We start from the raw sequence: 27,548 nt of genomic DNA on the forward strand, positions 1-27,548 counted from the left end.
CACAAAGACCATCACTTAAAAGATCTCGTTCTTCTCCTACCCTTTCTCCTCCTACTAACCCAAAATTACTCTACCAATCTTCTTCATCATTCTCCTCAAAAAACCCCCCACCTTTTTTTCCGAAGATTGGTACTATGCAGTACGTTATGCAATCTCCCTTTATTAGCGCCCCCACCTCTAACCCTTTTTTGCCATTACTATCGGTTGATTCTCTCCAGCCTTCTGGAGACCCCCCCTCATCTTCCCAATGAGCGCAAAGCTCTTTTTTTGGAATGTCCGTGGTTTGAATCTCACAAAAAAAAAATAGGCCTTTTGCGGATTGGCTAAAAAGCCATAGACCCATTTTTGGTGCACTCTTAGAGACACATATCAAGGAACCTTCGCTTGCCCAGTTGATGTCTACATTATGCAGAGATTGGCACTATCTCTCAAACCACTTGTCGGATGATGATGGCAGAATTGTCTTGATTTGGAAGGACCCTGTAAAAGTTCAAATCCTATCTCAGTCAAAGCAGATGATGACATGCGAGATTCTGCTCCCTAACTGTACTCCTTTCACCTACTCAGCTATTTACGCTTCCACTGATGCAGAGGAAAGATCAGACCTATGGGTGGAACTCTTAAACTTACATACCTCCTTTGCGCTTGACTCAAAACCTTGGATGATAGGAGGTGACTTCAATCAGATCCATCACCCCTATGAGCACTCTGCTTTTAACTATCTCTCCCATGCTTCGCAAATGTACCAGCTTCGTGATGCTCTCTTGCAGATGAGTGTCTATGATCTGAGATTCCAGGGTCCTGTCCACACATGGTCAAATAAAAGAGAGATTGGTCCAGTTGCAAAGAAACTAGACAGATGCTTAATCAACAGTGAAGTCATTACTACGTTTCCTCATGCCAATGCCATGTTTCTACCACCCGCCCCATCTGATCACGCCCCTTGCCTTATCGACCTAGCTTTCCAACTCCCTAAAGCCGGTACCCAACCCTTTAAATTCCTTAACTACTTGACCAAACACCCGGGGTTCCTGGAGGTAGTGAATGATGCTTGGTTTCAAGCCGGAAGTGTGGCTGGCAACCTAACTGCTCTGTGTTGGAAGCTGAAAAGCATCAAGAGAAGTTTACAAACACTAAATCGAGAGAATTACTCCAATATACAAATGAGAGTGAAAGAAACTTACAGTTTGTTGCATCTTGCGCAGGTACAAGCTCTCACGGACCCAACGCCTGAAACATTTGCGGAGGAATAACTTCTTAATAAAAAATGGCAGTTCTTAAGGCAGATCGAGGAATGTTACTTCAAGCAAAAGTCTCGGATCAACTGGTTATTGGAGGGTGACGAAAACACTACTTTCTTCCATCGAGTTTGTCAAGCAAGAGCTAGCTTTAATGCAATCCGCTCATTCCTCCTCCTCACTGGTGTGCTCCTCACTGATCCCCTGGAAATGAGTCAACATGCGATCTCTCATTTCCAACAGGTTCTTGGTCCTGAAACTCTGCCTCCCCTTTGGTATACCCCAACACACTGGTTCCAGAGTCTCACTACTTTCAGGTGTAGTCCACAACAATGCGACAAGATCCTATTGATGCCCACGGTGGAGGAGATTACTAAACTGATGTTTTCCATTAATCCGAACAAAGCTCCGGGACCTGACGGCATGTCCTCTGCTTTCTTCAAAGGCGCGTGGTCAGTGGTAGGAAATGAGTGTATCACCTCGATCCAAGACTTCTTCAACTCTGGTTTCCTGCCGAAGACAACAAATGCAACAATCCTCACACTTGTTCCCAAATTTACGGGAGCTTCTAGTATATCAGAGTTTAGACCTATCTCATGCCTCAATACAGTCTACAAGGTTATCTCGAGATTGCTTGTGCGAAAGCTAAAGCCATTACTTAAAGACCTAATCATGCCTAATCAGACAGCATTTGTTGAGGGAAGACTCCTAGTGGAAAACACAGTCCTAGCTAGCGAACTTGTCAACGGTTATCACAGGAACAAGGGATCAAAGAAAATTACCATCAAAGTGGATATTGCAAAAGCCTTTGATACCCTATCTTGGGAGTTCCTATTCTCGGTCCTTGATAGTTTAGACTTGCCTCCAGCCTACTTGCGCCTCCTAAGAGCTTGTATCTGCACAACGTCTTTTATGGTTGGTTATAATGGTACCGTAAATGGCTACTTCAAAGGAAAAAGAGGCTTGCGGCAGGGAGATCCTCTATCACCCTACCTTTTTGTCATCGCTATGAACTACTTATCAATGTTGTTAGACAGGGAAGCAAGAGCAGGAACTCTTTCTTACCATCATCAGTGCAGGAAGACAAGGTTAACTCATCTCTCGTTCGCGGATGGCCTGCTGATCTTCATAGACGGTTCCATTGAATCAGTGCAAAAAGTCCTTCAAATCCTCCATGAGTTCGAGAAACGCTCCGGCCTAGCAGTGAGCCTACAAAAGTCGACTTTCTTTGCTTCTGGTCTCTCTGCACCAGAAATCTCTGCAATACAAGCGTCTACGGGAATGCCGTGTGGAGCACTTCCAATGAGGTATTTGGGTGTGCCATTGTGTACGAAAAAGCTCAACCTGCAAAACTGTGAGCCCCTTTTGCAGCAGATAAAAAAGCGGATTTCATCCTGGTCAGCAAAGGCCTTATCGTTTGCAGGACGTCTTCTCCTCATAAAGACGATCATAGCTGGAGTCTCAACGTTCTGGTGCTCCACTTTCATACTCCCGAAAGCCTGCATCAACAAGAATAATTCCCTATGTAGCCTGTTCTTATGGAAAGGAAGGAGTGAAGGCAACAACTCAGCGAGAGTGGGATGGGACACGGTAACTCTTACCAAGGAACAAGGAGGACTAGGAGTAAAGGATCTTCACAGTTGGAATGTTGCTTGCATCCTAAAGCTCATCTGGTTACTCTTCTTTAGACCTGATTCAGTGTGGGTGTGTTGGTTTAAGGAGGTCATCTTAAAAGGGGAATTGAGCAACTATTGGACAGTTAGGCCCAGCAACACTTTCTCTTGGATGGTAAACAAGTTAATCAAAGCGAGAGAGCTAGTTTACCCTCTTCTCAGGAGACGGTTAGGTAATGGAGCAACAACAGTTTTTTGGGTTGATAATTGGTCACCATTTGGGAACCTCAGCAATTTCTTAAACGCAAGATCCTCAAGGCTAGGCATCCCTCAATTGGCGACAGTAGCTTCCCTACACTGTAACGACCGGTGGTTACTCCCTCCAGCTCGTACAGAGGATCAACTTGCCCTGCAGATTCACCTAACAACTGTAACATTGGTGGATAGTGATGACTACTATGAGTGGGAAGTGGAAGGAAGACTAAGAAGCAGGTATAACATGGGAGAGATCTACACCTACCTGAAGGGGCCACAACCGCTAGTACCATGGTCGAAGGTGGTCTGGTCATCTTATGGTATCCCCCGTCAAAGCTTCCTAACCTGGCTGGTGTTGCTCGATCGATGTCCTACGAAAGATAGATTGATTAGATGGGGAATTCAAGTTAATCCTAATTGTTTACTCTGCAATGCTTCTCATGAGAGTAGAAATCATCTGTTTTTTGTATGTACTTACACTGCTAGGGTATGGCGAGTGATAGCTGAGAGATGTCAACTACAGCCACTTCTCACTTGGGACGCGACGCTACTGCAACTGCAATCACTGGGGACAAACAGGGATCTCAACCGCCTAACTCTTCTTGCGGCGCAAGCCACCATCTACTGGATCTGGCGAGAGCGTAACTCAAGGCTTCATCAACAAACTTTCAAATCGTCCGACACTATCATCTCCACAATTGATAAACAGATAAGGCACCGTCTTTTGAGCTTCCGTTGTAAGAATCCCCGTGCCTCTTCTGCGATGATGCAACTTTGGTTTCTCCGATCCTAATCAGGTCAACGTGATCATGAATTTTCCACTTCAGACATCCGACTAATCTGCCTCTCTGTTCTTGCTAATCATTATGGGCTTTTTGGGTTCCAATCATATGTGTCTCTCTATATTATAACTCTGGGTTCAGCCCATAATACTCTGGCCTAGGTCTGTATGTTTTTTATTTCTTTCTTGCAAGTTTAATATGAAAGCCTTTTTTTACAAAAAAAAAAAAAAAAAATACAAAGCTACAGTTCTTACCAATCATTCCCTAATTATCGGTTAAATATTTTTTGAATAATATACCAATGGCGGTCCACGAATTACACATTGCTTAAAGATATGATTTGATTTGATGAAGGCTTCTTTGAAGAGCAAACCGGGACACCACTGTGGCGCTGGGAGACCGGCCCGGTCTAGTCATTAGTAAAATCCTTTTTCCGTGGTTGGTAGGAACGATAGGGTTACTAGCGTCATTTAACCAACTCAACCACTTGCTCTCGTGGTCTGAAAAAACAAAAACAATGTGTCGGAGGAAAGGCGCAGCCTTTTTTGTCTCCGCAACATCACCATCTCGGCCTTTCGCTGCCGGAGGGGTTTCATCTTTTCAGATATGAGCTCTAGGCTCTAGCTCACAGTTTCAAATTCACCATTTTGTTTTTGAGCAAAGAGATAATAACTAATACCTTCTTGTGTATCAACTCTACACGCTTCTGCGCAATTAGAGAATTGACTTCATAAGGAAGAGAAGCCGTCTTGTATTTCCTTCATACTTTGGCTCTTCCCACACGTTAAAGGCTTCTTGGTGTGGCTCTGCTTTGTCTTTCAGGTTTTTTTTTTCTAGTATCTGATTCTCTATGACGGGTATGGCACTTGAGTTATCGGTTCTGGGTCGGTCTGTTGTTAGCACAAAAGCCTCAAACTTGAAGAGATACGGTCAAAAACCAAACCTTTCTGGTAGACTTCTCACGAGAGCTGCTGAGCTGCACTGCCCTGTGATGTCGTCTAGAAACTCCACTTTGAGTTTTAGATTCCGGCGAAGCTGTGAACTTAGCAGCAGCTACAGAAGTCGCTTTATGCTGTTTAGCTCGAGTCAATGTAGTCAACAAAGTTCGGATTCTGGGGGGAAAGAGCTGGAGTTGATTAAGGTTTTGCTGAAACGTGGGATTGTTATAGGAGCTGTGGTGTGTGGAGTTTACTTGTATGGATGTAAAAAGGTGTTGGCATCGTCGAGCGGTGTGGTGGAAGCAGGGCATGAGGTGTTTGGTCAGGGCCTAGTCTTGTTCAAGAATGCTTTGCCGAAAATTTACCAGGTTCTTAAGGTTCTTAGAGAGCAAGGTCTGATATTGGCTGCACTGTTCGGCCTCTCAGCGTTTTTCTCTATGGCAGAGACGTCCATTACCACTCTGTGGCCCTGGAAGGTAAACTACATGTCCTCCCAGTTTTAATTGTGAGTTCCTTTCGTGTGATTTATTAGTTAATGCCAATGCTGAAAAATTGTAGCAATGTTCAAGAAATAGCTAGGCGGCTGTTAGGCATTTTATTGATGATTATTGTTGAGGCGGGCGCCTAGACTGATTTTTTTTGTTTGGACGCCTAGACCAATTTTGTTACAGCTCGGTTTAGAAAAATTGTTTTGCTTACACCCGATTTGCCGCCTAGACCGATTTTTAGAACAATGAATTGTAGCATTGAGTTGTTTTGAATATTTATATTCTTTTTGCTGGAAGATAAATTTGATTGTGGAACAGCAAGATTTATTGGTAATAATATGTTGTTTTAAGTTAGGAAACTTCCATGGATATTAGATTTGAGATTCTGTGAAGAATGATACAATTGCGAGATGTTGTCCCTGATTGTTTATTGAGAGCACATTGTGTCACCTCATGTCCCATGTCTGGTCTCTAATGTTCTAGTTAACTGATCTGACTGGTTTTAAAAACATTTCTGTTTGATGTGCGGTTCATCTAAGGTGCGTGAGCTGGCTGAGAAAGAGCCAGAGAATGGTGTATTCAGAATGCTCCGTAGTGATGTTACCAGATTCTTGACGACTATTCTCATTGGAACAACGTACTGTCTTTTCTCCTAGATGCAGTTTGTTTTCTTATAAGATTGCTTGAAAACTTATCTTAGGCCTTGTGGTTGATTTTAGTGTTGTGAATATTGCGGCAACTGCCCTGGTCACTGAAGCAGCAACAGCTATATTTGGTGAAGCTGGTGTTAGTGCAGCCACTGGACTGATGACAGTACGTATAACTATTTCAATACTCTGCCATATCTGTTAATTTTTAAATCGCTTCCTAAGTTGTTATGCTTGCGTGACTATATAGGTGGCTATATTGCTTCTAACTGAGATTACTCCAAAAAGTGTTGCTGTTCACAATGCTCAAGAAGTTGCAAGGATTGTGGTAAGTTTGAATCAATTGGCATTGGTTTACTTTAACAAGCCTATGTGCTTACATGACTTATGTTGTCTGACTGTGCATCTAGGTTAGGCCAGTGGCGTGGCTTTCCTTAGTATTATATCCTGTCGGAAGAATTGTCACGTATCTGTCAATGGGAATACTGAAAATTCTTGGCTTAAAAGGACGGAGGTATGCATCAGCTTTTCTCCTTGTTGAAAAAGAGTGGATCCAAGTTGTAATCTCTTGTTTCTTTGTGTGTGTGTGTGTGTGTCAGTGAGCCATATGTTACTGAAGATGAGTTGAAACTGATGCTACGGGGTGCAGAGTTAAGTGGCGCCATTGAAGAAGAGGAGCAGGTAATATCTTAGCTTTTCGTTTAAAAAATCTATACAATATCAACATTTATAATAATGATTGCTTTGCAGGATATGATTGAAAATGTGCTGGAGATAAAAGACACACATGTTCGAGAGGTGATGACACCTCTTGTTGATGTAGTTGCAATTGACGCCAGCGGCAGTCTAGTTGATTTCCATAGCATGTGGGTGACCCATCAGTACTCGAGGTAACACAAAATTTCAAAAGCCTTCTTTCTAAATCCTTTTTCCCTTCCTAAGGGTTAATTGATCAGGCTTAAATGTTTTCTTCTCACTTCTCAGGGTGCCTGTTTTTGAGCAGCGTATAGATAATATAGTGGGAATCGCATATGCTATGGATCTTCTAGATTATGTTCAGAAGGTTTGACTGTTTTCTTTCTTCCAGTATCTCTTAGTGCTTCTTTCTCTTTAACGTATTTGTGGTGAAGAATGAAACACATCTTTGTTTGATTCTTGAAGGGTGATCTGCTAGAGAGTACTTCTGTGGGAGACATGGCACACAAACCTGCCTACTTTGTCCCCGGTAATCATCTATGTATTTGCTTTTAATTTTGATACATACTTCTCAGGGAAGGAATCTAATGATATATATAATGTTATATATTGCAGATTCAATGTCAGTTTGGAATCTTCTTAGAGAATTTCGCATAAGAAAGGTTCACATGGCTGTTGTCCTGAACGAATATGGTGGAACCATTGGTGTATGTGCTACTCTCCTTTTATGCTTCTCTACTCTCTTTTTCACAATTTGGTAATCTCTCTCTCTCCTATCTAATTTGTTTCTGCAGATAGTAACTCTTGAAGATGTGGTGGAAGAGATTGTTGGTGAAATATTTGATGAAAATGACTCAAAAGTAAGTGTCCTACTGATATGCTAAACCTATCTTACATAACTTATTTGCCTCTGTTTTCATTACTTAATGTCTGGTCTCCATGACTTTTTGGGTCAATAGGAGGAGATTCAGAAGAAGACAGGGTACATTGTGATGAGAGACGAGGGAGTATATGATGTTGATGCTAATACATCAATTGATCAGCTATCTGAAGAACTGAATATAAAGATGCCAGAGGTAATGTAGTTTTTAGCAGTGGCTTTTATACCTCTTTAGTGCGTCTTCAAGAGCATTTCTCAAGGCTACTTAACATAAACTTTGGAAAGTATTATAGACTCGCAATGTTTGATTATTTTTGTGGGAAGCAGGGGATTCAGTATGAGACAGTCTCAGGCTTTGTGTGTGAGGCCTTTGGGTATATCCCAAAAACGGGAGAAAGTGTAAAAGTTGTTCTTGAAAAGGAAAACTGGGAAGAGGAGGGTGAAGAAGAGGAAGGTAACAAACAGGAGAGGCAGGAGCAGAAGGAAAAGCATCAAATCTATAGAGTTGAGGTATACTGAGTGGGCTCAGAATCACATTTTATGTGGTTCAGCAAAAGCATTTTCGTTGTTTAGAACTGATGAAAAGTCTTTATACAGATTCTAGCAGGGAATGCAAGAAAAGTGAGTGCTGTCAGGTTTGAAAGAGTCAATGACATGGATCAAGTGTCGGAGGCAAAAGATGTAAGAAGCATGGTTCCTAAATTCGTGAGGAAGTGGAGCAGTGAAGAGGATGATGGGAACTCGTCGTACCAAGAAAAAACCGAGGATGCCGTCTCAGATGATGAACATGTATTGGCTGATAATAGCAACAAACAACATTGACATTGGGTCAACAGTTCCTTTTTTTCTTCAATATGCTGCATTTTTTTTTCAATTCTTCTTTTGAAAAGGAAAGAAGAACAACTACGGACATTAGAGATGTCAGAGCTCTTTAACCTAAAATAAGAAGTCAACTCACAAATACAACAAGCTTTCTTCTTTGCTTGAATGTAATAATCAGATAGAACCCACAAACAAAACAGGAGAAAATATGAGTGGTTTGATCATGTGAAGGTTCTTGCTGCCACTGATTGATGAATGTGTCATAAAGTCAGTCTTGAACGTGTGTTCTTTTGTTGTATCCGTGTATGCAACTATGATGAACTTTACTTGTGGTCTCTTGTTTCACTTGTAATCAATTTGATATCCCTTGTTTATGTTATCGCTAAGTTTATTTTGTGTGAATCTGTTATCACTATATGGAAAAACAGGAAACTGTGCAGTTGAACACAAAAGAAAGAGCTGTGAAACTGTTATCATTATAAGTAATTGTATCATTTGAGTTTGTGCTGATAGATTGGACCGATCCAGTTACATTCTGAAGTTGATGATGCAAAGAGAAGTGTTGCAGATACAGTTATACTGTTTATATTGGCACAAATCAAACGTTAGGTGTCAGTTTTAAATGTTATTGTTCTACTTCTATGAGACTACGAGTTTTTTTTTCTTTTTTCTTTTACTTCTCCTCAAATGTATAAAAGATTAACCTAAATGTTAGACAATCATGACCTGAAACAAAACAAAACATAAAACTGAATAATACAATCTCTGTCTCTATCTTTTCCTCCACCATTTTTACCACCTTACACTCTATACAAACCTGAATCCAATAGCTTCTTGAGCTCAAGTTTGATCAGAAGTTTCTCAGATTTTAGCCTCATTCTCCCGAACAGTTATTCTTCTTCTTCTTCTTATCGGTGACATACACAACTTGAGGCACTAGACTATACTAGCCTCTTCAACGCCTCCACCACGTTTGACACTGGTGGCCTAAGCCCAGGCTCCGACTGCAAAAAAAAAAAACAACAACAATAACAGTCCAGTCTAGAGAACATATAAACACATAAGAGAATCGTCAATGACTATACCATAACGCAGATGGAAACTATATCCGCAAATGCCGAGACAGATTCTGGAACGTAGAGTCCACACAAGGACGGATCAACCATCTCCTCAAGAGTGCCCATCTCTTTAAGCTGCGGCTTTGCCCAACGAACTAGTGACTGTTCTGCTTTGGGCCTTTCACTGAAGATTAGAGGCAAGCAATAACATTCTCAGATACTTGAGTAGTTCTATATTATTATATTCTAAATATATGTTTAGTAACTGAACCTGTCATAAGGCCTTCTACCGGTTAGAAGCTCCAGCATCACCACACCAAAGCTGTAGACATCGCTCTTTAATGTGTAAGCTGAAGGGTCTGTGCATTCTGGAGCATTGTATCCCACTCCAAGATTCTGACTTGTGCGCTACAATTTTCAAGAAAGAAGACATTAGTTTGGAAACAACTATGTATCTCTATTTATAAAGAAGCTCACATGGTGAAAGTTCGCCAAGCCATAGTCTGAGAGATGAGGATTCAGCTCACTGTCAAGTAAAATGTTTGATGACTTGATGTTCTTGTGAACTAATGGAGGCGAACACACTTCATGAAGGTACCTAACAAAACAAAGTTTTACTCAGCTGGTTAATTTGTTTAGATGATTGTTGTCAAAGAAATGGTTAGAATAATTACTCTATAGCTTGAGCAGTTCCGAGAGCGATTCGGATTCTTGTGTTCCAAGTTAACGGTCTGCTGAAATCATCAGTCTGGTGAAGGAACCTGTTAAGTGACCCACTAGTGAAATACTCATAAACAAGCATGTTCCTTCCTTGTTCTGAACAATAACCAACAAGCTCAGCCATGTTAGGGTGGTGAATGCTGGAGATGTTGGACACTATGTGTGAAAAATCTTCCACATTCCTTTTCCCCAACAGTGAAGAATCAATCTCTTTCACTGCATACTTCTGTTTCAAAACAAATGTCTGAATAAGATGATGAAGAAACAAGAACAAGAGGAAAACGAGAGAGAGAAAAAAAACAAACCCTTCCATCTTCATATTTAGCTTTATAAACACGTCCAAGAGTTCCTTCACCAATAAGGCGATTAGGGGAGAAGCCAGAAGCAGAGTTCTGAAGCTCCACAAGGGTAAAGGCTTTCACACCACGCGTGTCAGGAGAGTCTTCAAGGCTAGAGAAACGACCAGAGGTAGCAGCCACTGGTGTAGAAGAAGGTATGAGATGGAAGGTAGGAGAGTTCTTGAAACTGACTGATGATGTTCTTCTAACAGAAGAAGGTTTTGTCTCAGTTGAAGCATTGGAATCAACAGTATTCTGGCCTTTGAAGTCATCCATAGAGTCGTACTGAAGCACCTGAGAGGGCTGTGGTGTGAAGAGAGGTTTGCTTCTGTTGGTTCCTCCTTTCTCTTCGTCGAAAAAGTGAGAAGAGTGATGAGAGTTCTTTCTTCTAGCAAATAATGCAATCACTCCTGCTGTGAAAATGAGTCCACCTATAGTGGATGCTGCTACTATAAGACCTGTGGTTAGAGCCTTGTTGCTTAAACCAACGCCTCCTGAGTTTCTGTCTACGCGGCGAGTCCCGGGAGGTGGTGATGGAGGTCTACTGCTTGACCAACGGTTTCCTCCAGTCCTGAACAAGAAGTTTAAATAAAACAAACTTAATATGTTTTGATTGTGTTAAAGTATAGAATGAGAGATGAAACATACTCAAGGTTTCCAATGTTCTTCAGCTCGTTTGGGATCCAACCAGTAAACTGATTGTTTGCAACGTTTCTGTCATTGTCAAGATTCATAAGAATTACATTAATGAAGGAAAAGGATAGGAACTTGTGTTATTAATACTTACACATCATCGATTTGAGGGAGGTCCCTGAGTGAATTTATAGAGCCTTTGAATTGATTGTCTTGCAAATGACTGTTAAAGAGAGTAAATGGTGAGTAAGAACAATACAAGAACTACTTTAAAGTGTATTATTCTTGTCTTACATTGTTTTAAGTCCTGTTAGGTTAGCAAAACTCTGTGGTAGCTTTCCTGTGAGTTGATTAGAAGACAGATCACTGCAAATAACATAGACTTGGTTAAGTTAATGAATTCTCTTCACAGTTAGAATGTGTGTGTGTGTATGTGACTCACATTGTTTCAAGTTTTGGAAGCTTTTGAAACATGTCACTAAGTTCACCATTGAGGTTGTTACGACCAAAGTTTCTGAGCAATAAAAAAGCAAGAACGTGTATGAAACAAATGGTGATATACTTTGGGGAAATAAGTCAAGTAAGTGTCTATGACTTACAGGTAAGTGAGGTCGTTCATGAGAGACACAGAGTATGGCACATTACCGTTGAAGTCATTCTCGGAAGCTTCTCTGCATTGAAGAAAGATTCACATACAGTCTTTTAACACATTGTGTAGTGAACATCAAAAGAACTTGAAAAATGGCATTTTAATAATACTTACAGATAAACAAGATTCTCAGGAAGCTGATAGGGTAAGTTTCCGTTAAGATTGTTCTTGCTTACATCACTGTTATACAAATGACAAAATATATAACATGTAGTTTAAACATCAACCTAAACCTGAGGATCAAGATGTGAGAGATTTAGGAGATAGATGTATTCTCACAGGTAAGTGAGTGATTTCAAGTTTGCAAGCTGGTAACCTAAAGATCCACTGAGTCCACGTCCGGACACCTTTCTACAAAAATACAAAACCAAAAATGACTTTAGAATCGATGAAGAGATAAACCTTTAATCAGATGAGAGAGGAGGTAACAAACATTTCAGTAACAGAAGAGCCCTTGCAAGTAATGCCATCCCATGAATCACCACAAGGATCACCTCCACTCGAAGACCAGCCACTGAGTTTTGATGGAGAGTTCATGCTCTTATAAGCGTCATTAAGAGCCGAAACTACAACAATCCATATGACCATTTATTAATTACGATCAGGACATAAGATGTTTTGTTACATAACCACATAACCATTTGATAGCCCTTTCTTAATAACAGAAAAATATTTGATAGGTTGAATAAGATACTTACCATCTTGGCTATCTGTTTTTGCAAGAGCATGGGACGTGAAGAATCCTAAACATGCAATAAAAAGTATTATCGGATGCAGAGTGGGTGCCATTTTGAGCTTTTAGAGATCAAGAATCTGCGGGAAAGCAAAAGAGATGATCCAAAGAGAAACCCAGCGCTGGTTCCGGGTTTCCTTGAGGATGAAGGAAACACAGGAAAACCAAAGGAGAGGAAGCTAGATAGGTCATGAAAAGAAAGAAACAAACAAATTTGGAAATGGGAGGTGTTGCAGTTAACCAAAAATGGCAAATTCAGTTTCTTTCTTCTGTTAATTGTTTTTTGTTATGAGGTTAATGAGTGAAAAGGCGAATAAATCTGGACGTGTGAATAGAGAAATGTACAGCTATAAATGAAAGCAGGCACCGAAACATTAGGAGAGAGACTACAACTGTTGTCCCAGTCCGATCTAACTGCAAACAGCATCAAAGTAGTTTCAATGTTTATTCAAGCACACGTGTGAACCCATCAACAACACAACAGAAGAAAAAAAGACAAGGTTTGTCTGAATATAGGTTTGGTCCGAATATATGTTCTCTAAGCTAATAGTTAATACATACTCCCTATTAGCCATGAGCATTCGGTTAGGTTTTGGGGAAGAACTATTCGGTTCCAGGTGTATAGATAAATCATTTTTATATCTAATAGGTACTTAAAAGACTTCGGTTCGATTCTGGTATCCATTTAATATGTGAATCAAATATATATATATATATATATATATATACAAAATATATGATTTAACATGTTAATCTAAGTGGTTTAGTAATTTCACACTTACATATTCGTCAATCCAACCAGAGTTCAAGTTACTAAAATGTTAATTTTATAAGTATTTACTGTATATTAATATAGAAATAACATATATATTTATAATATAAAAAAAGAATACATAAAAGATAATTTGGTGTTCTCACTTTTCATGTCCAGCCTAAGTTTGAGTAGGTTTGATTACATTTTACTTTATATCAAAAAGTTTGAGACTTGTTTTTTGGATATTTGGGTAACTGTTCGATTCTGGTTCCGGTTCGGTTATTTCAAATATATAAATATAACAACGAATACCCGGGTTTCGGTTAGGTTCTGTTTTTTTTCCAGGGTTACTCCCTTTTGTAAATTACTATGTGGAGAAAAAATGTAACAAAACTCAGAGATGGTAAACGCTAAGAGCTTTTTGATTAACGGGTGTAATCTGCATGTTTATTACACACTGACTTCAAAGATATATGAAGCAACTTTACAAGAGCAACATTATATTGTCTTTCATACATCTTCTTATCAACCCCAAAGAGATATGGGTACATAACATTGAAATAAGGGAAATGAATCAAATTTGGCTAATGGGGAACATAAAAAGAGCCAAAAGAGGCTTTTACTTTACACAAGAAACTAGACTTTGTCAGACGTGAAGTTTCTTTTTAATACCCTTCTTAGAACAAACAAGATATCATTATGGAAACTGAAAACATAAAGTCTGCTAATTTTTTGTCTTTTACTTACTAGTTGGATTGACTGACAGCCACCGTTGTTGTAGTTGCATCAGGAGGTGAACTTGTCTTTGCTGCTTCGTCCAACCGGACAACCTGAGCAAAACTTTTGGACATGTTCTTGATCAAGTCTGTCTGCAACGCAGCAGCAGAAGAGGGTTTATCTCCGCTTTCTACTACTCCAGACGGCAAGCTTGGCTGTCTTCTCGCCTTCCGGTCTTGAATTATTTTCTCCCTCTCTTCATAAAACTCAAAATCATCCAAGATTGAAGTCTCAGCATCATAGCTCTTGAATATCTTCAGCATCTCAATCCCCTGCTCCAGTTTCACCTGCAGTTTTTTTTTTGGTTCGGTTGTGAATATGCAGTGGTTTCAAAAAAGAGGTATCTTATGGACAAGAAGAGTCTACTTACTTCTTGAGTGTCACGACTATTAGTCACAGGCTTGTTGTCATTGTTTTCCAATATAATGTGACGGAACTGACTGTTTGGAACATCTTTGATAATGTGCCACTTCACTGGAAACTGTCCACTCCATTTGTCTTGTTGCCAGTAATCAACACTCTTCTCAAAATCCACAGGTCCAATCATCTCGGCCACACCACAGAACTGAGAGCTAGCGTTTACCTGCAGTTACAAAAACCAAGTAAGCAAATCTGCAGAAAGAAAAGCAAATTAGTTTATTGCTTGATCCATGGTTTTAGATTCCGTACAGAGAACAGAAGAAACACTGGGCATGGTTCTTTCTCGTCCTTGGCCTCACGATAAGCAGCATCAAGTTTTTTGTTTCCGTTAGCTGTGCTAGCCCATACATTGTACTTGATGCTCTTGTGAACGTTGTCTTCACTGTAAGACTTGATTATGAAGAGCTTAGCGTTATTGTAGTCTGTGACAAAGTCATTACTATTGTTGTTGGAGTCCTCATGTTCCTTTGTACTGCTTTTGTTATGTTTCTTAGTATCAGCAGAAGAATCAAGCTCCTCTGATGATACCTGAGTCTTGGGCTTTGAAGCTCTTGGTCCTCGGTTTTGCTCGTTGAGGATATCAAAGTTACCATTATAACCGCCACCAAGGGATGATGGATCACTGACTCTTCCACGTCCTCGAATGTTGTCAACGCCAATCCAGCTTTGGTTTCCCATACTCACATTAGAAATGAGTCTACTTCCATAGTTAGAGCCTTGGCCATGACCACCACTATGCATGTAACCTCTGTTGTAAGAGTTTGAACCAGATCCATAACCGTAAAACGATCTCTGTCTCTGTGAGCCCTGACAAAACAAAGGAAAGGGAACCACTTTCAACATATAGTCCAATATACATCCATTAATCTACATAGCCGGACCTGAGATTTTAGAGACTATACATTTTTTAAGAACTTTAATTAAAAAAGTTTCATTGTTTAGGGACTTATAATGAACAAACCATGGGAATGTTGTGGCCATATGATCCAAATGAACCGAGTGGCTGAGGAGATAAAGCAGGTGAAACATGAGAAGAATGTCTGTGCATATCAGAAGGCTTGGACCAATCCGACCATATCCCCCCATCAAAGCCTTGCTGCCACTCAGGGAAACCAAGGTTTGGCTGGTTTCCATTAAACGGTCCAATAGGATGAGGATGGTAAGACGGTCTTGGTCCTCCCATGTTATCGCCTTGTTGGTCAACACCGACAAGGCTGGTGAGCTCTGGCTGAGTTGGAGACGATATATATTGCATGCTAGGAGGAACTACCTGCTGGTAATAAGGTGAATACAACTGCCCCTCAGAAGGTAAGGGGCTTGCAGCAGGGGAATATGGTCCATATGGCATTTGAGGGTTGTATCCGTATCCTGTTTGGTATACCATAGAAGCATTCTCATTGAAGCCAACCTGATTTTTATCAGAGAGTGAGAATATGAACAAGTTGGAAAGTTTTCAAAGAATGAATCCTAAAAGAGAAGTTTCATAGTACACACAGGAGATGTAATGTCCAATCCTTCAACATTGACATAGGAAGAGTAGTCGTCCCATTCACCTGTGGGGTTTTCATAACCTGGTTCCCCAAACATACATAGGAATCACCATTAGCTTCTTCTATACATCCCATTAACCAATTCAAGAACTAGAGTCATGGTTAAGGGCTTATGTTATTTCTTTTTTATTGCCACTTTACAACCACTAAGATATGACCTCAGAAGATACAGTGTATTTGGGATCTGATCAGAGAATCCAAAAGAGAGGAAGATGAATGAGAAACCAACCTGTGTAGTAAAAGCCTTGAGCTTGAGGAGAGAGGATGCTGCTAGGCAAGTGTCCAGCAAGATCACCTGTTATACCATAAGGTCCAGACAGTGGAGCAACTTTTGCTGGATGAACTACAACTGTAGATTCCTGAGAGGACTCATTGTTTGCCGGCACAGGCTGCAATAAAGAAAAAAAGACAACCAAAGATATGAACTTATATCCTCCGAGAATCTTCATTATAAAAACCAGATCAAGTACCTGCTCCTTCATGATGTCCAGATTAGCAGGCTGCTCCTCTGTGTTCATTCATTAAACGGTAACACACTTAAATAAGTCGGTGGAAAGAGACATACATGAACAAGATAAAGAGATCTTGCAAACAAAAGAAGATCTTAGTGAAACTAAACCAACAACACACAAATAGCAAGTTTCCAAGCTTAAGATAGAAAGAACACGGATCCCCCCAGATCTTAGCAAAAAGGAGATTCACTTCCAATAGAATTATGCTCTAGTAAACAACCACAAATCCAGATCAACGAACCCTAACACGTCAAAAACATGACTCAGCCCCCACGTCAACGGATTCGACAACAAGGATAGAGGCAGAGAGGTAAAAGGTAAAGGTAAAGGAATCAAATTTAGGAGAATTGAGAAGATGGGGTTAGTGATGTTTACCTGAAGGAATAAGATCTGTGGCGTGTGAAGGAGGAGTCGTTGCCATGAATCTGATCGAAAGGCCAAGATTAAGGATCTGATTCAAACAAACAAAACAAAAAAAAAGACAGAATCTTTAAAGGTAGAGAAGGATAGAGGATCTTTCCATATATGTGTAAAACAAATACGTAAGAAGCCAAATACTTTGGTAATAAGATTACAGTAAATTTTGCTTTTGTATGTTTTGTTTTTTGTAATAAAAAGGGAACAACTTTGTTGCTATTAATGATGCAAGGCTTTTTACCTTGTGGTTGGTTAATGTCGTCTTTAAAGGGCAAAGCTTTAACTTACGAGAGAGATAAGAAGAGAAAGTAATGGGGGCATTGCTTCTCGTCCCTTTCCTTTTCTTTGTTTGAAAATGGAAATTACTATGATCTCTTTCCTTTTTTTAGTTCTCTTGGGGACTCCGAGAATCTTTTTTTTTTCCTTCTTCTTTAAATATTCATTATGTCGTTGATATGAGTAATGATCCTAACTTTCTATGTATAAGGCAAAAGGCGCACAACCACTTGTGTATGGGTAAACTAACGGTTTCAAGAGGTGTGTGAGTTACACTTGATGTAAAGAGCGCGTAGTGTAAGAAAGACGGTCCAGAGTCCAGACCAATCAGGCAAAGACAAGGAGCACACTTGTCTTCTCTTCCTCGACGGTGATTCGTTAGCCTCCGTGGCCACAATCTCCTCCTCCTCATTCTTTTTCGCTTTCTGATTTCGGATAAACGCTATCTCTTTCTTTGCTCCTCTTTTGATTTGAAGATATGGTTTTTTTCTTTTCTGTAATTTCGGGTGTTATTTCTCAGAGAAAGTTTCAAACTTTCTTGCTTCTGATGTCACATTTGGTGATTAAACTCCTCGAAAGTGTTGAGCTTTCTTATGCAGGAGAGTTACAAAAAAAATTACAAGACTTTTATCATCCTGTCTCCTCAGGTCCGTTTCTATTCCGTTTTGTAACTCTATTCCATGTTAAACTTGTTCTGTTTGTTTGGATTTTAATTTCAGTTTGGCGATTTAGTCAGAGATGGAACACTGGATAACACTTAACCGTGTGTTGCTTCAAAATTCATGTAGAGACAGAACACTGCCAAGGCTGTTCTGAAGCTCATGAATGCTGAGGGCTTGACGATCTTATCATGTAAAAAATAAATTACAGGTACTAAATTAGTTTTGCGTCTGACCAATTTTTACAAGTACAGAATACCAAATTAGCTCAATATCTCTGATAATCTGTTTAACTATAGACTAGCTGGTGAGAAGAAGAATGTTAACTCAGAGGAAAAGAAACTGGCTTTGAGTAACAGTGAAGCTGTTGAGAAAAAAAAAAAAAAAAGAAAGGGTGAGACATTGTGTTTCTTGCTTGGTTTCTGGTTTACATATTGGATCTCCCCAGTAATGTCTTAACATTATCCTTAAAGTGTGACTCTCTTCTTCCATGGACAGACAGGGCAATGCAATTAACTATGCAGATGGAAGTTCAAAAGCAATTGCATGAACAACTCCTGGATAGAACATTGCTTCTAAATCCGAAAACGATAAATGTGAATCCTCTCAGAGACGTAGCAGGCTTGAGAACAACGCTGAGTCTGAAGATCCTGAGAGAGATAGCAGGTTTCTTCAAATTTGTGAGTATAATCTAGTTTTTTTTTTTTTTTGTGTAATCTGGGACAGTGAATTTTAGTGGCCACTAGCCACTCAAAGAAGATGTACATGTATTTAATGTTAATGATATGACCTTTTATCTGACGCGTGTAAACTTATGAAGTAAGTAATGGACTTATCATCATTAATTACAAAAGGGCAATTATCAATAATAGCACCTTTTGAAGTTTATGTCTCAAAAATAGCACTAGAAGTAGAAAGTCACAAAAATGACATTCATTAAAGGGTAAAATATCTATAATACCCTTGGTTTAAAATTAAATAAACAAACTAAAATAAATAAAAATAAAAAAAAAAAAAAAAATAAAAATAAAAAAAATAAATTTTTTTTTTATAGTTTCAGATTATATGTTTTCAGATTCGAAATTTTATAATTTTTTTTTTAAAAAAAAATTTCAAATTTTTTTTATTTTTTTTTCAGATTTTATTTTTATAATTTAAAAATACTTTTTGAAACTGTTTTTAAAATTTTTATTTTTTATTTTATTATTTATTATTTATAAAATTTTAAACCCTAATTCCAAAACCCCACCCCTTAACTCTAAACCCTAAGGTTTGGATTAATTAACCCTAGGGGTATAAGTGTACATTACCTCTTTAATGAAACCTATTTTTGTGACTTTGAGCCTTGAGTGCTACTTTGGGAACAAAAACTTGGTTTAGTGCTATTTTAGTCTTTTTCTCATTACTTACAAAATTATCTACGGAGATAAAACAAAGGCCTCAGCTTTCCCCCCCTCTCTAAAACAAGGGTTTCATTTTATCTTCCAGGGTTTGCTGTCTCTCTTCTTATCCGACAGACTCGACGCTTAGACTCAGACTCAGGTAATCTCTCTGATCCTAGTTCCAAGCCTTAGATAAACAATGCGTTCGTTTTTTGTTTTGGTGGTTCTCGTCTGTGAAAAAACATTGTTTGCTTTGATCTTATTTTATCACTTATTAGGTTCGAATTTTTTTGACTGATGGTTAATAGTTTCTACCATTTCGTTTTTACTCGTTTGCTGGTTGCTTGAGAGCATTATAAAGTTCAAAACTCTCGTTTTTTCTTCACTCTCTCTCTCCATGAACATGCAAGGTTTCGATTAGACAAGATTGGTTTGCAGTGCATGTAATGGCTGGTTCTAAGTCTCTGATTCACTCACTGTGTTTTTCTTTAATTAGGTGTTGTATCATGGACATTCATGATCACGGAGTTTGGGTGAACGAAAACGAAAGGCGTGTTAGATGCAAGCACTGCGGTAAAGAAATGACTGGCTTGAACCGTCTCAAACGTCACTTGAGTGGTACAAGTAGCCGTATGACTCCCTGTACTCAAGTTACACTGACCATTAGAGAGGCGTTTCGTGATGAGGTTACTAAGGAAGAGTTTGATCTCACCGCTGCTAAGAGTAAGAGAGTTGGGGAAGTCCAAATGGGTAATGATCATAAGCGTGGAAGAGAAGAGGAAGAAGAAGAGGATTCATCCAGAAAAAATGAATCTGCTGAGAACAAAGAGTTCTTGTTGTTAAACAAAGCTCAAAAGTGCATTGGTCGGTTCTTTTATGAACACTGTTTCGATTTTTCATCTGTGGATTCCTTAAGCTTCAGAGAAATGATTGCTGCAACGTCTCTTGTAGGTGAGATTAAGATCCCTGATTCTGAAGAATTAAACGGACCGATGCTTCAAGAAGCGGTGGAGGAAGTGCAAGATCATGTGAACATGATTAAAGACTCATGGGCCATCACAGGCTGCAGCATCTTGCTGGATGCTTGGGTTGATCAGAAAGGCCATGATATGGTTACTTTCGTGGCAGACTCTCCAGCTGGTCCAGTGTATCTGAACTCCTTCTATGTTTCTGATATCAAGAAAGACGTCGCTGCCTTAACCTCGCTAGTGTATGGGGTTGTTGAGGATGTTGGAGTGCACAACGTGGTTCAGATCATTGCTTGTTCAACCTCTGGCTGGGTTGGTGAGCTAGGCCAGTCTTTCAAGAGCAACAACCTAAACGTCTTCTGGTCCGTGAGTGTGTCCCACTGCTTTAAGCTCATGCTGGTGGAAATTGGGAAAATGGATTCATTCGGAGACGTACTTGACAAGGTCAGTAACATCACAGAGTTCATCAACAACAACCCTTTGGTTTGGGAACTTTTCAAAGATCCTAGTCATGGAACAGACATGACAGTCTCCTCCTCTGAGTTTGAGTTTGTCACGCCGTACCTCACTGCAGAGAACATTCTCAAAGCCAAGAACAACTTGGAAGCCATGGTTGCTTCTCTAGATTGGAACAAAGAAGAAGGCACAACAGTGTCCACACTGGTGAAGGATTCTTCCTTTTGGGAATGTGTTGAGAGACTTGTGAAGTCCACATCTCCTCTGATTCGCAGCCTACACTTGTTTTCTACTGTCTACAACAGTCAGCATGCTGGATATGTCTATGACACTATGGATGGGATCAAGGAGAGTATAGCCAAGGAACTCAACAACGAGGAACTGTGTTACAAGCCGTTGTGGCATGTGATTGATGATGTCTGGAACAACCATCTTCACAGTCCTCTTCATGTTGCCGGTTACTTTCTGAACCCGGCTGCTTTCTACTCGACTGAGTTTCAGAATGACACAGAAGTTACAACTGATTTGATCTCAGCTTTGGGTTATTTGGTACAAGAATGTTGCGTTGTAGCTAAAATTGGCAGACAGCTTAAGATGTATAGGCTCGGTAAAGGTTGCTTTAATGAGGCCAGTCAAGCTGATCAGGTCACTGGAGTCATTCCAGGTGTGTGAACTTCTTGATTTGTTGATGTTGTTGTGTTGTTGAACCGGTGAAGCAAAGGGTCTTGTCATTTATTTTTTGAATCTCTCTTTGTTGCAGGTGAGTGGTGGGCTCAGAAGGCGAGCGAGCACCCAGAGCTGCAGAGTTTCGCCATTAAAGTTCTGAGTCAGACATGTGAAGGTGCTTCGAGGTACAAGCTGAAGAGGAACGTAGCAGAGAAGCTGCTGCTCAGCAAAGGAGTGAGCCCTTGTGAGAAACAGCATTTGGAAGAATTGGCATTTGTTCATTACAATCTTCATCTGCAAAGCTCAAAGCTACAAAGCCAAACTAAGTAAAGAGAAGTGAAGTAGATTGTGCTGCAAGACTTTTGTATGTAATTGACCCGTTCAGCCTTTTTTTTTGTTGTGGATGTGCATATTTTAGTTTTTTTAGTTTGTGGTATTCAACAAAGCTCATTTTTTGATACAATGCTAATGTAAACTCATATTTTGAATCATTACTGATGAATCGACCAGATATATTATATGTGATTTCTTAAAGTGTGATGATTTAGGAAAATATACACATGAATCTAACAGGCCTAAAACAAAATAGTATACAAAGACAACTTTTTTCAACACCATGATATTCTGAGAAAGTTGTGTTGGTTACTCGTTGTTTTTTCAAATTTCAAATATATAAAAATCTGTGAATAATACTACACATTGTCAACATGAAAAACAAAACAAAGCCAAGAAAAGGGAATCAGGCTTCAGTCCACTAAGTTCTAACCACAAAGCGACAAAAAAATCTTAGTTGTTTTTTGCATGCGAGAATGCTTCAATATTTTTTTTTGGTTTTCTCAAGAGTGTTTTATTCTTCTCTTCTTTTTTTCAGTTTACTTTTGAAATTACTAAGAAAAAGACATCAAATTCCAAGAGCCCGTGTAGATTGAAAGCAGTATGTTACAGATTCTCTTCTGTTCTGTTCAACTGTATCTTTGTCTTCTACTTTAAGTCATTTACTTTGATTCATTATTGGATAATAATAAGAAAAACTAGTCATTTTCTTAGTTGGCATTAACTGTTGAGTCGGAAATCAGAATAGAGATTTTATTTTGAATTTCAAATTGAGAAACTTTTTAAGATTGCGAAATAAATAAGATGGCCTATGCTCTTTATTTGACACCTAAGAGATAGACAGATTAAGATTAGTGTGGGAGAATCTAGCAGAAACTTTCAGAAGAAGCTAAGGGTTTTGGTTCTCGAATCACATAGCTCTTCTTCTCTATTCTTCTCGGATTTTTGAAGGTTCTCTTTCAGCCATTTGAAGAGTTGAAGAGAAAAAAAAGGTTTGCTTTTGTTCCCACTGTTTATTATTTATCTTCTCCTTGGTTCAGTTATATGTTTTTGCAGAAAATTGGTTACATTTTCTATGATTCAAAGTTTCAATCTTTTTCCTTTATTATGAGTCATGACTATTGATGTTGGTATATTCATAAAGTCAATTAGAAAGATTTGTTCTTTCATAGACCCACTTGATATGTCTTTAGCTTCTTATTTCTTTCTGTCTTCTCTTTTCATCAAAGTTTGTCTAGTTTCTCTCTTTTTTTTTTGTAAGGCAATAGTACATTCCAAGTTCAAAAGTCTTCATTTTTTAAAGGAAAAGAACAAAAATCAAACACGTATTCTAGAATTACATGTTCAAAGGTTGTATCTTTTGGTTTAGCTGGTTCACTGAGTTAACATTTCAATGTGAAAATTTTGACCATGTGATACGTTTAGCTGTCTAGTCGTTTTTAAACAAGACATGTTGCTGTTCTTGTTTTTCTGTATCTATAATTATATTTGTCCTTATTAGATGTTCACAGGTGTAAGAGCATCTCCAATGTAAAACTCCATTATTTCCTCCAAAATGGAGTAAAAGTGATAATGGAGTGAAATTGCTCCAACCCTACTCTATTTCCTACTCCATAATAGAGTGATGAACAAACAAAAAATAGATTACTCCATTTATGGAGTAAATTTCATTATGGAGTGAGATATGGAGTTGGGTTGGAGCATTCCTTACTCCATATTCACTTTTACTCTATTTTAGAGGAAAAAATGGGGTAGGGATGGAAATGCCCTAACAGTGCCTTGTCTTGCCTCTTCATCTTGTGCTGAGAAAATTCCATTATCAAAACTCCATCATTTGATTAGTGTCTTGTGCTTAAGAGACAACCACATTGGTCTTTTCCTCTAAAATGTTATCTTAACTCATTTTCTATTTGATCTGGTTGTGTGCAGGGATTATGTCATTTAAGTCTTTTGTACTTGAGAGAAGAATCTGAAGGATATTTGTTGAAGAAGTTCCATCATTTGGTTTTTATGGTAATAACTACCAAACTCCAGATCCTTAGGATGTATGACTCTCAAGTTTTGAAATCTAATTCAGAGGTATGAACGTACATTAAGTCTATAGATTGTACCTGTTTAATGAATCTATGCAATTCTTAAACAACAATAAGAGCTTGCTTGCTTAATTGTCAACAGGGCATAGAGAGATGCCAAGAGTCTACAAGTGGTGAATCTTTTCTGTATAGATACCAACTTGAAGAGGATGTGAGCTTCTGAACTCAAAGAAGAGTCTGCATTTTCTAAATAAATTGCATTGTTTACTAATTCTGAAAGAAGTTTAATGTTGCAGGTAAAAAGATTGCAACGCCAACTACAAGAAGAAATAGAGCTGCACACTTTTCTAGAGAGCATCATGGAGAAGGATCCTTGGGAGCTATCTTCTTCTTCTTGTAGTGTTCCACATCATGTATGCTCCCCCTCATCTCATCCCATTATGATTACATTTTAAAAAAAATTACCGTTTTCTTTAAATGATGATTCTGAAAAATTGGGCAGGCTCAAGAACTGCTTTCCAATATATCCACCCTAGAGACTGCAGTCACCAAGCTAGAGCAAGAAATGATGTCACTGAATTTCCAACTTAGCCAAGAAAGAAACGAGAGAAGACTAGCTGAATATCATTTGACACACTCAGCTTCTCCACCAGTATGTATCTCCTTTATATAAAAACTCATCATTGTCTTGTTTTTGTTGTAATCTGTATTGGGATATAACTATGTATTAGTTCTGCAGAACTCTTCTTCTTCCTTGATATATTTGAATCATTCGGATTCTGAACTACATCGATCAGCAGAAGACAGTTCATGCCAAAACCAAGACTCTTCATCTGAATCATCTCAGGCAGAATCAACAGTTAAGAAGAGTAATCAAATTCTTGAGAAGAGACTAATGAGAAAGACAAATGGGAGGAAGCTACCTAAGTACCTGTGGGATCACCCTAATCTACTCTCTGAAGAAATGGTGAGATGTATGAAGAACATCTTCATGTCTCTTGCTGATCAGACAAAAAGATCCTCAAACGAGAGCCAACTACTCTCACCGGTGGCATCACCAAGGGGGCATCTATCAAGCTCATCATCCTGGTGGCCGTCAACAGAACGGTCAAAAATCTCATCATGGGTGCAAAGCCCTCAGATAGATATCCAAAGTAACAATAATGTCTTGGCCGCCACAGGAAACGTATTTGATCCTTACAAAGTTCGTGGGAAGCTAAGCTGGTCGGAGATTGGAAACTACGGTTTGGCGTCCGAGGTTTCTTGGATGTCTGTTGGGAAGAAACAGCTTGAATATGCTTCTGGTGCATTGAGAAGGTTCAGGACACTAGTGGAGCAGCTTGCTAGAGTAAACCCAATCCATTTGAGCTGTGATGAGAAGCTAGCTTTCTGGATTAACGTTTATAACGCGTTGATCATGCATGTTAGTTCCTTTTTTGTTCCTTCTACTTAATCAAAAGCCTTTCTGCAATGTAATGAATGTTTATGAGAGTTGTCTTCTTTTTATGTGTAGGCGTATTTGGCTTATGGTGTCCCAAAAAGTGACTTGAAGCTCTTCTCGTTGATGCAAAAGGTTATATATATATCACTTAGAATAAGCTTCTTCGCATTGTTCTTGCCTTGTCTTATTCCTTTTATGTTTGCTTCACAGGCTGCCTATACGGTTGGAGGACACTCGTATACTGCAGCTGCAATGGAGTATGTGATACTGAAGATGAAACCGCCTACGCACAGGCCACAAATTGTATATAATCTTTAACTCATCTTTGTCTTCGGTGTTTCTTTTGTTTGTGTTTTTCAGAATCAGTTAGCATTTACTGTCTTCTGATGTGTAGGCTTTGCTTCTTGCCATCAACAAGGTGAAAGTATCAGAAGAACAACGCAAGGCAAGCATTGATACACATGAGCCTCTTCTCTCCTTTGCCTTAAGCTGCGGAATGTACTCTTCTCCTGCGGTAAGTAACTAACTATCATTCTCCTTTTGTTTGGCATATGGAATGTGACTTTTTGTATCTTGTTGTTGCAGGTGAGGATCTACACAGCGAAAGGAGTGAAGGAAGAGCTACTAGAAGCTCAAAGAGAGTTCATACAAGCATCGGTAGGGCTGAGCAGCAAAGGGAAGCTCCTGGTACCCAAAATGCTTCATTGTTACGCCAAGAGTTTGGTGGAGGATTCGAACTTGGGGGTCTGGATATCGAAGTACCTTCCACCACATCAAGCAGCTTTTGTGGAACAGTGCATCTCTCAGAGAAGCAGACAAAGTCTTCTCTCCTCACGTAGCTGTGGAATACTCCCCTTTGATTCTCGTTTCAGATATCTGTTTCTCCCTGACAACAACAACAACAACTCCTGTGTGTAATCAATACTATTAAAAGGGAAAGAGTCCTAAAAAATCTAGTTAAAACAAGTCATAGTTGGACCATTTCATTTAACTAGAATTCCTATTATTTTTCATACTATTAACTTCATTATTCTTCATTAAAAACAAATTAGTCATAAAAAATGATACTAACCTAATTCTCTACATATACATTTACTATATACACATTATTCCATCATAATTATTTTATGTTATTATTAAATAATGTCCACCCTATATTTGTATATATGGTTACTTGTGATTTATTTAATAGTAAATACCTTCGGAGACTATAAACATAATACAATATCTATTGTAAAACAAATTGCATCTTTTACAGAGATCAACCATTATTTTATACCAATTTTATTAACTAAACTGATTTCATTAACCATGTTATATATATAAACACTTCAACATTATCATTCACAAACTAAACGATGTTTGTCACAACTTAATATTCCAAATTGGTTGTACCATTTAATACCAAGCCAGTTCCTATACGAATCCATATATATGATTATGGTCTACATAAAACCGGTTCAATCTTTCCATCTCCTATATTTTCAGAAAATGGCTATTTATCTTTGGTTCCGTTAAATATTTAGTCTAACCAATTATAAATCGGTTAGTAATAACTTCTAAAAACTTTAAAAACACATTGTTATTTATTAACACTATATTGATATTTTAAAATAGGTTAGCAATAGAATTGTGTTTTAGAACAAAATCCACTTATTTTAAAACATAATATTATTTTGAAAATAGTTTTGATACTATGTGTTATATTAAACATAGTTATATATATATTTAAAAAAAAATAATTATATACATAATTTATACTTTTGGTTAACTAAATTATTTATCAACCAAATAAAAATATTCGGGTAATTCAAGTTTTCGAGTTATCCGGTTTATAAATAGTATTTTTAGGATATTTGGTTTTTAAAATTGAATGTAATTAATATTTTTAAATATATAATTTTTATTTGAAAATTCAGATACTCATTTGGTTCTCGGTTTAGTTTCAATTTTTCAGTCATAAATATATGGTTTGCTCTATTATTTATGCAATTCAGTTCAATTTTAGTTTTTCAGTTAGTACGGATTGGTCCGTGTTTTTGGATAAATGTGCTCAAACTTATACATTATCTTATATAGAAATTTGTTTAAAATATATTTAATTACAAAAACAAACCCGCGCTTTTCAAGCGCGGGTCAAAATCTAGTAACCTTTTAAAAGCTCTGCTTTGTGTTCATCAGCATGTATCATTATTGTTCCCAACTTAGCTTTGGGGCTTATCATTGTACATTTTTTTCAGATAATGTATATGTAAAAAGAAACTTTGAACAATCATTAAGCTTCTTCTAGAAACAAACATACTAAATGGTTCTCTTTAACTCATCTCTCTACTTCTACATGAGCTCCTACATTAATCACATCTAATCTAAAGCAACGAATATTCCACAAATTAATAAAAGAGAACGCCATAGCT

General features: G+C 38.5%; 4 protein-coding genes and 1 pseudogene across 6 annotated transcripts; 3 read left to right on the forward strand and 2 right to left on the reverse strand.

Moving 5' to 3' along the window:
- Positions 1–4,412: 4,412 nt before the first annotated feature.
- LOC103870197 (putative DUF21 domain-containing protein At3g13070, chloroplastic) lies at positions 4,413–8,685 on the forward strand. The gene is made up of 14 exons (XM_009148304.3): positions 4,413–5,302; positions 5,854–5,951; positions 6,034–6,127; positions 6,212–6,289; positions 6,372–6,475; positions 6,561–6,642; positions 6,712–6,851; positions 6,946–7,024; positions 7,123–7,186; positions 7,273–7,364; positions 7,452–7,517; positions 7,617–7,733; positions 7,865–8,047; positions 8,135–8,685. The coding sequence occupies exons 1-14, from the start codon at positions 4,739–4,741 to the stop codon at positions 8,357–8,359; spliced, it is 1,986 nt and encodes a 661-aa protein (XP_009146552.1). The 5' UTR covers positions 4,413–4,738; the 3' UTR covers positions 8,360–8,685.
- Positions 8,686–8,973: 288 nt separating this feature from the next.
- On the reverse strand, positions 8,974–13,407 carry LOC103870198 (protein STRUBBELIG-RECEPTOR FAMILY 4). Its single transcript, XM_009148305.2, has 15 exons — positions 12,456–13,407; positions 12,191–12,323; positions 12,037–12,108; positions 11,872–11,937; positions 11,708–11,779; positions 11,551–11,622; positions 11,403–11,474; positions 11,263–11,331; positions 11,124–11,189; positions 10,443–11,046; positions 10,092–10,363; positions 9,895–10,015; positions 9,689–9,825; positions 9,445–9,601; positions 8,974–9,363 (listed from the first exon to the last, which is right to left on the reverse strand). Exons 1-15 carry the CDS (start codon positions 12,544–12,546, stop codon positions 9,301–9,303), a joined length of 2,067 nt encoding a protein of 688 aa, XP_009146553.1. The 5' UTR covers positions 12,547–13,407; the 3' UTR covers positions 8,974–9,300.
- Positions 13,408–13,645: 238 nt separating this feature from the next.
- Positions 13,646–17,388, reverse strand: LOC103870199 (YTH domain-containing protein ECT3). 3 transcript variants are annotated; one of them, XM_009148307.3, is made up of 9 exons: positions 17,162–17,388; positions 16,879–16,954; positions 16,462–16,499; positions 16,221–16,380; positions 15,936–16,012; positions 15,403–15,849; positions 14,691–15,248; positions 14,392–14,604; positions 13,646–14,308 (listed from the first exon to the last, which is right to left on the reverse strand). In XM_009148307.3, exons 2-9 carry the CDS (start codon positions 16,922–16,924, stop codon positions 13,991–13,993), a joined length of 1,857 nt encoding a protein of 618 aa, XP_009146555.1. In that variant the 5' UTR covers positions 16,925–16,954; positions 17,162–17,388; the 3' UTR covers positions 13,646–13,990. The 3 variants fall into 3 exon arrangements, with proteins under 3 accessions (XP_009146555.1, XP_033148282.1, XP_009146557.1); XM_033292391.1 differs by lacking the exon at positions 17,162–17,388 and having other exon boundaries at positions 16,879–17,122; XM_009148309.3 differs by lacking the exons at positions 16,879–16,954; positions 17,162–17,388 and adding an exon at positions 16,745–16,867.
- A 596-nt stretch (positions 17,389–17,984) lies between these two features.
- LOC103870200 lies at positions 17,985–21,861 on the forward strand (annotated as a pseudogene).
- A 451-nt stretch (positions 21,862–22,312) lies between these two features.
- On the forward strand, positions 22,313–27,453 carry LOC103870201. Its single transcript, XM_009148312.3, has 11 exons — positions 22,313–22,652; positions 23,590–23,739; positions 23,836–23,904; positions 23,990–24,106; positions 24,196–24,345; positions 24,433–25,116; positions 25,207–25,266; positions 25,345–25,437; positions 25,529–25,648; positions 25,720–26,053; positions 27,283–27,453. Exons 2-10 carry the CDS (start codon positions 23,671–23,673, stop codon positions 26,050–26,052), a joined length of 1,695 nt encoding a protein of 564 aa, XP_009146560.1. The 5' UTR covers positions 22,313–22,652; positions 23,590–23,670; the 3' UTR covers position 26,053; positions 27,283–27,453.
- The last annotated feature ends 95 nt before the right edge of the window (positions 27,454–27,548 follow it).

This window comes from Brassica rapa, chromosome A05 (assembly GCF_000309985.2).
Source record: "Brassica rapa cultivar Chiifu-401-42 chromosome A05, CAAS_Brap_v3.01, whole genome shotgun sequence".
Lineage (NCBI taxonomy): Eukaryota > Viridiplantae > Streptophyta > Magnoliopsida > Brassicales > Brassicaceae > Brassica > Brassica rapa.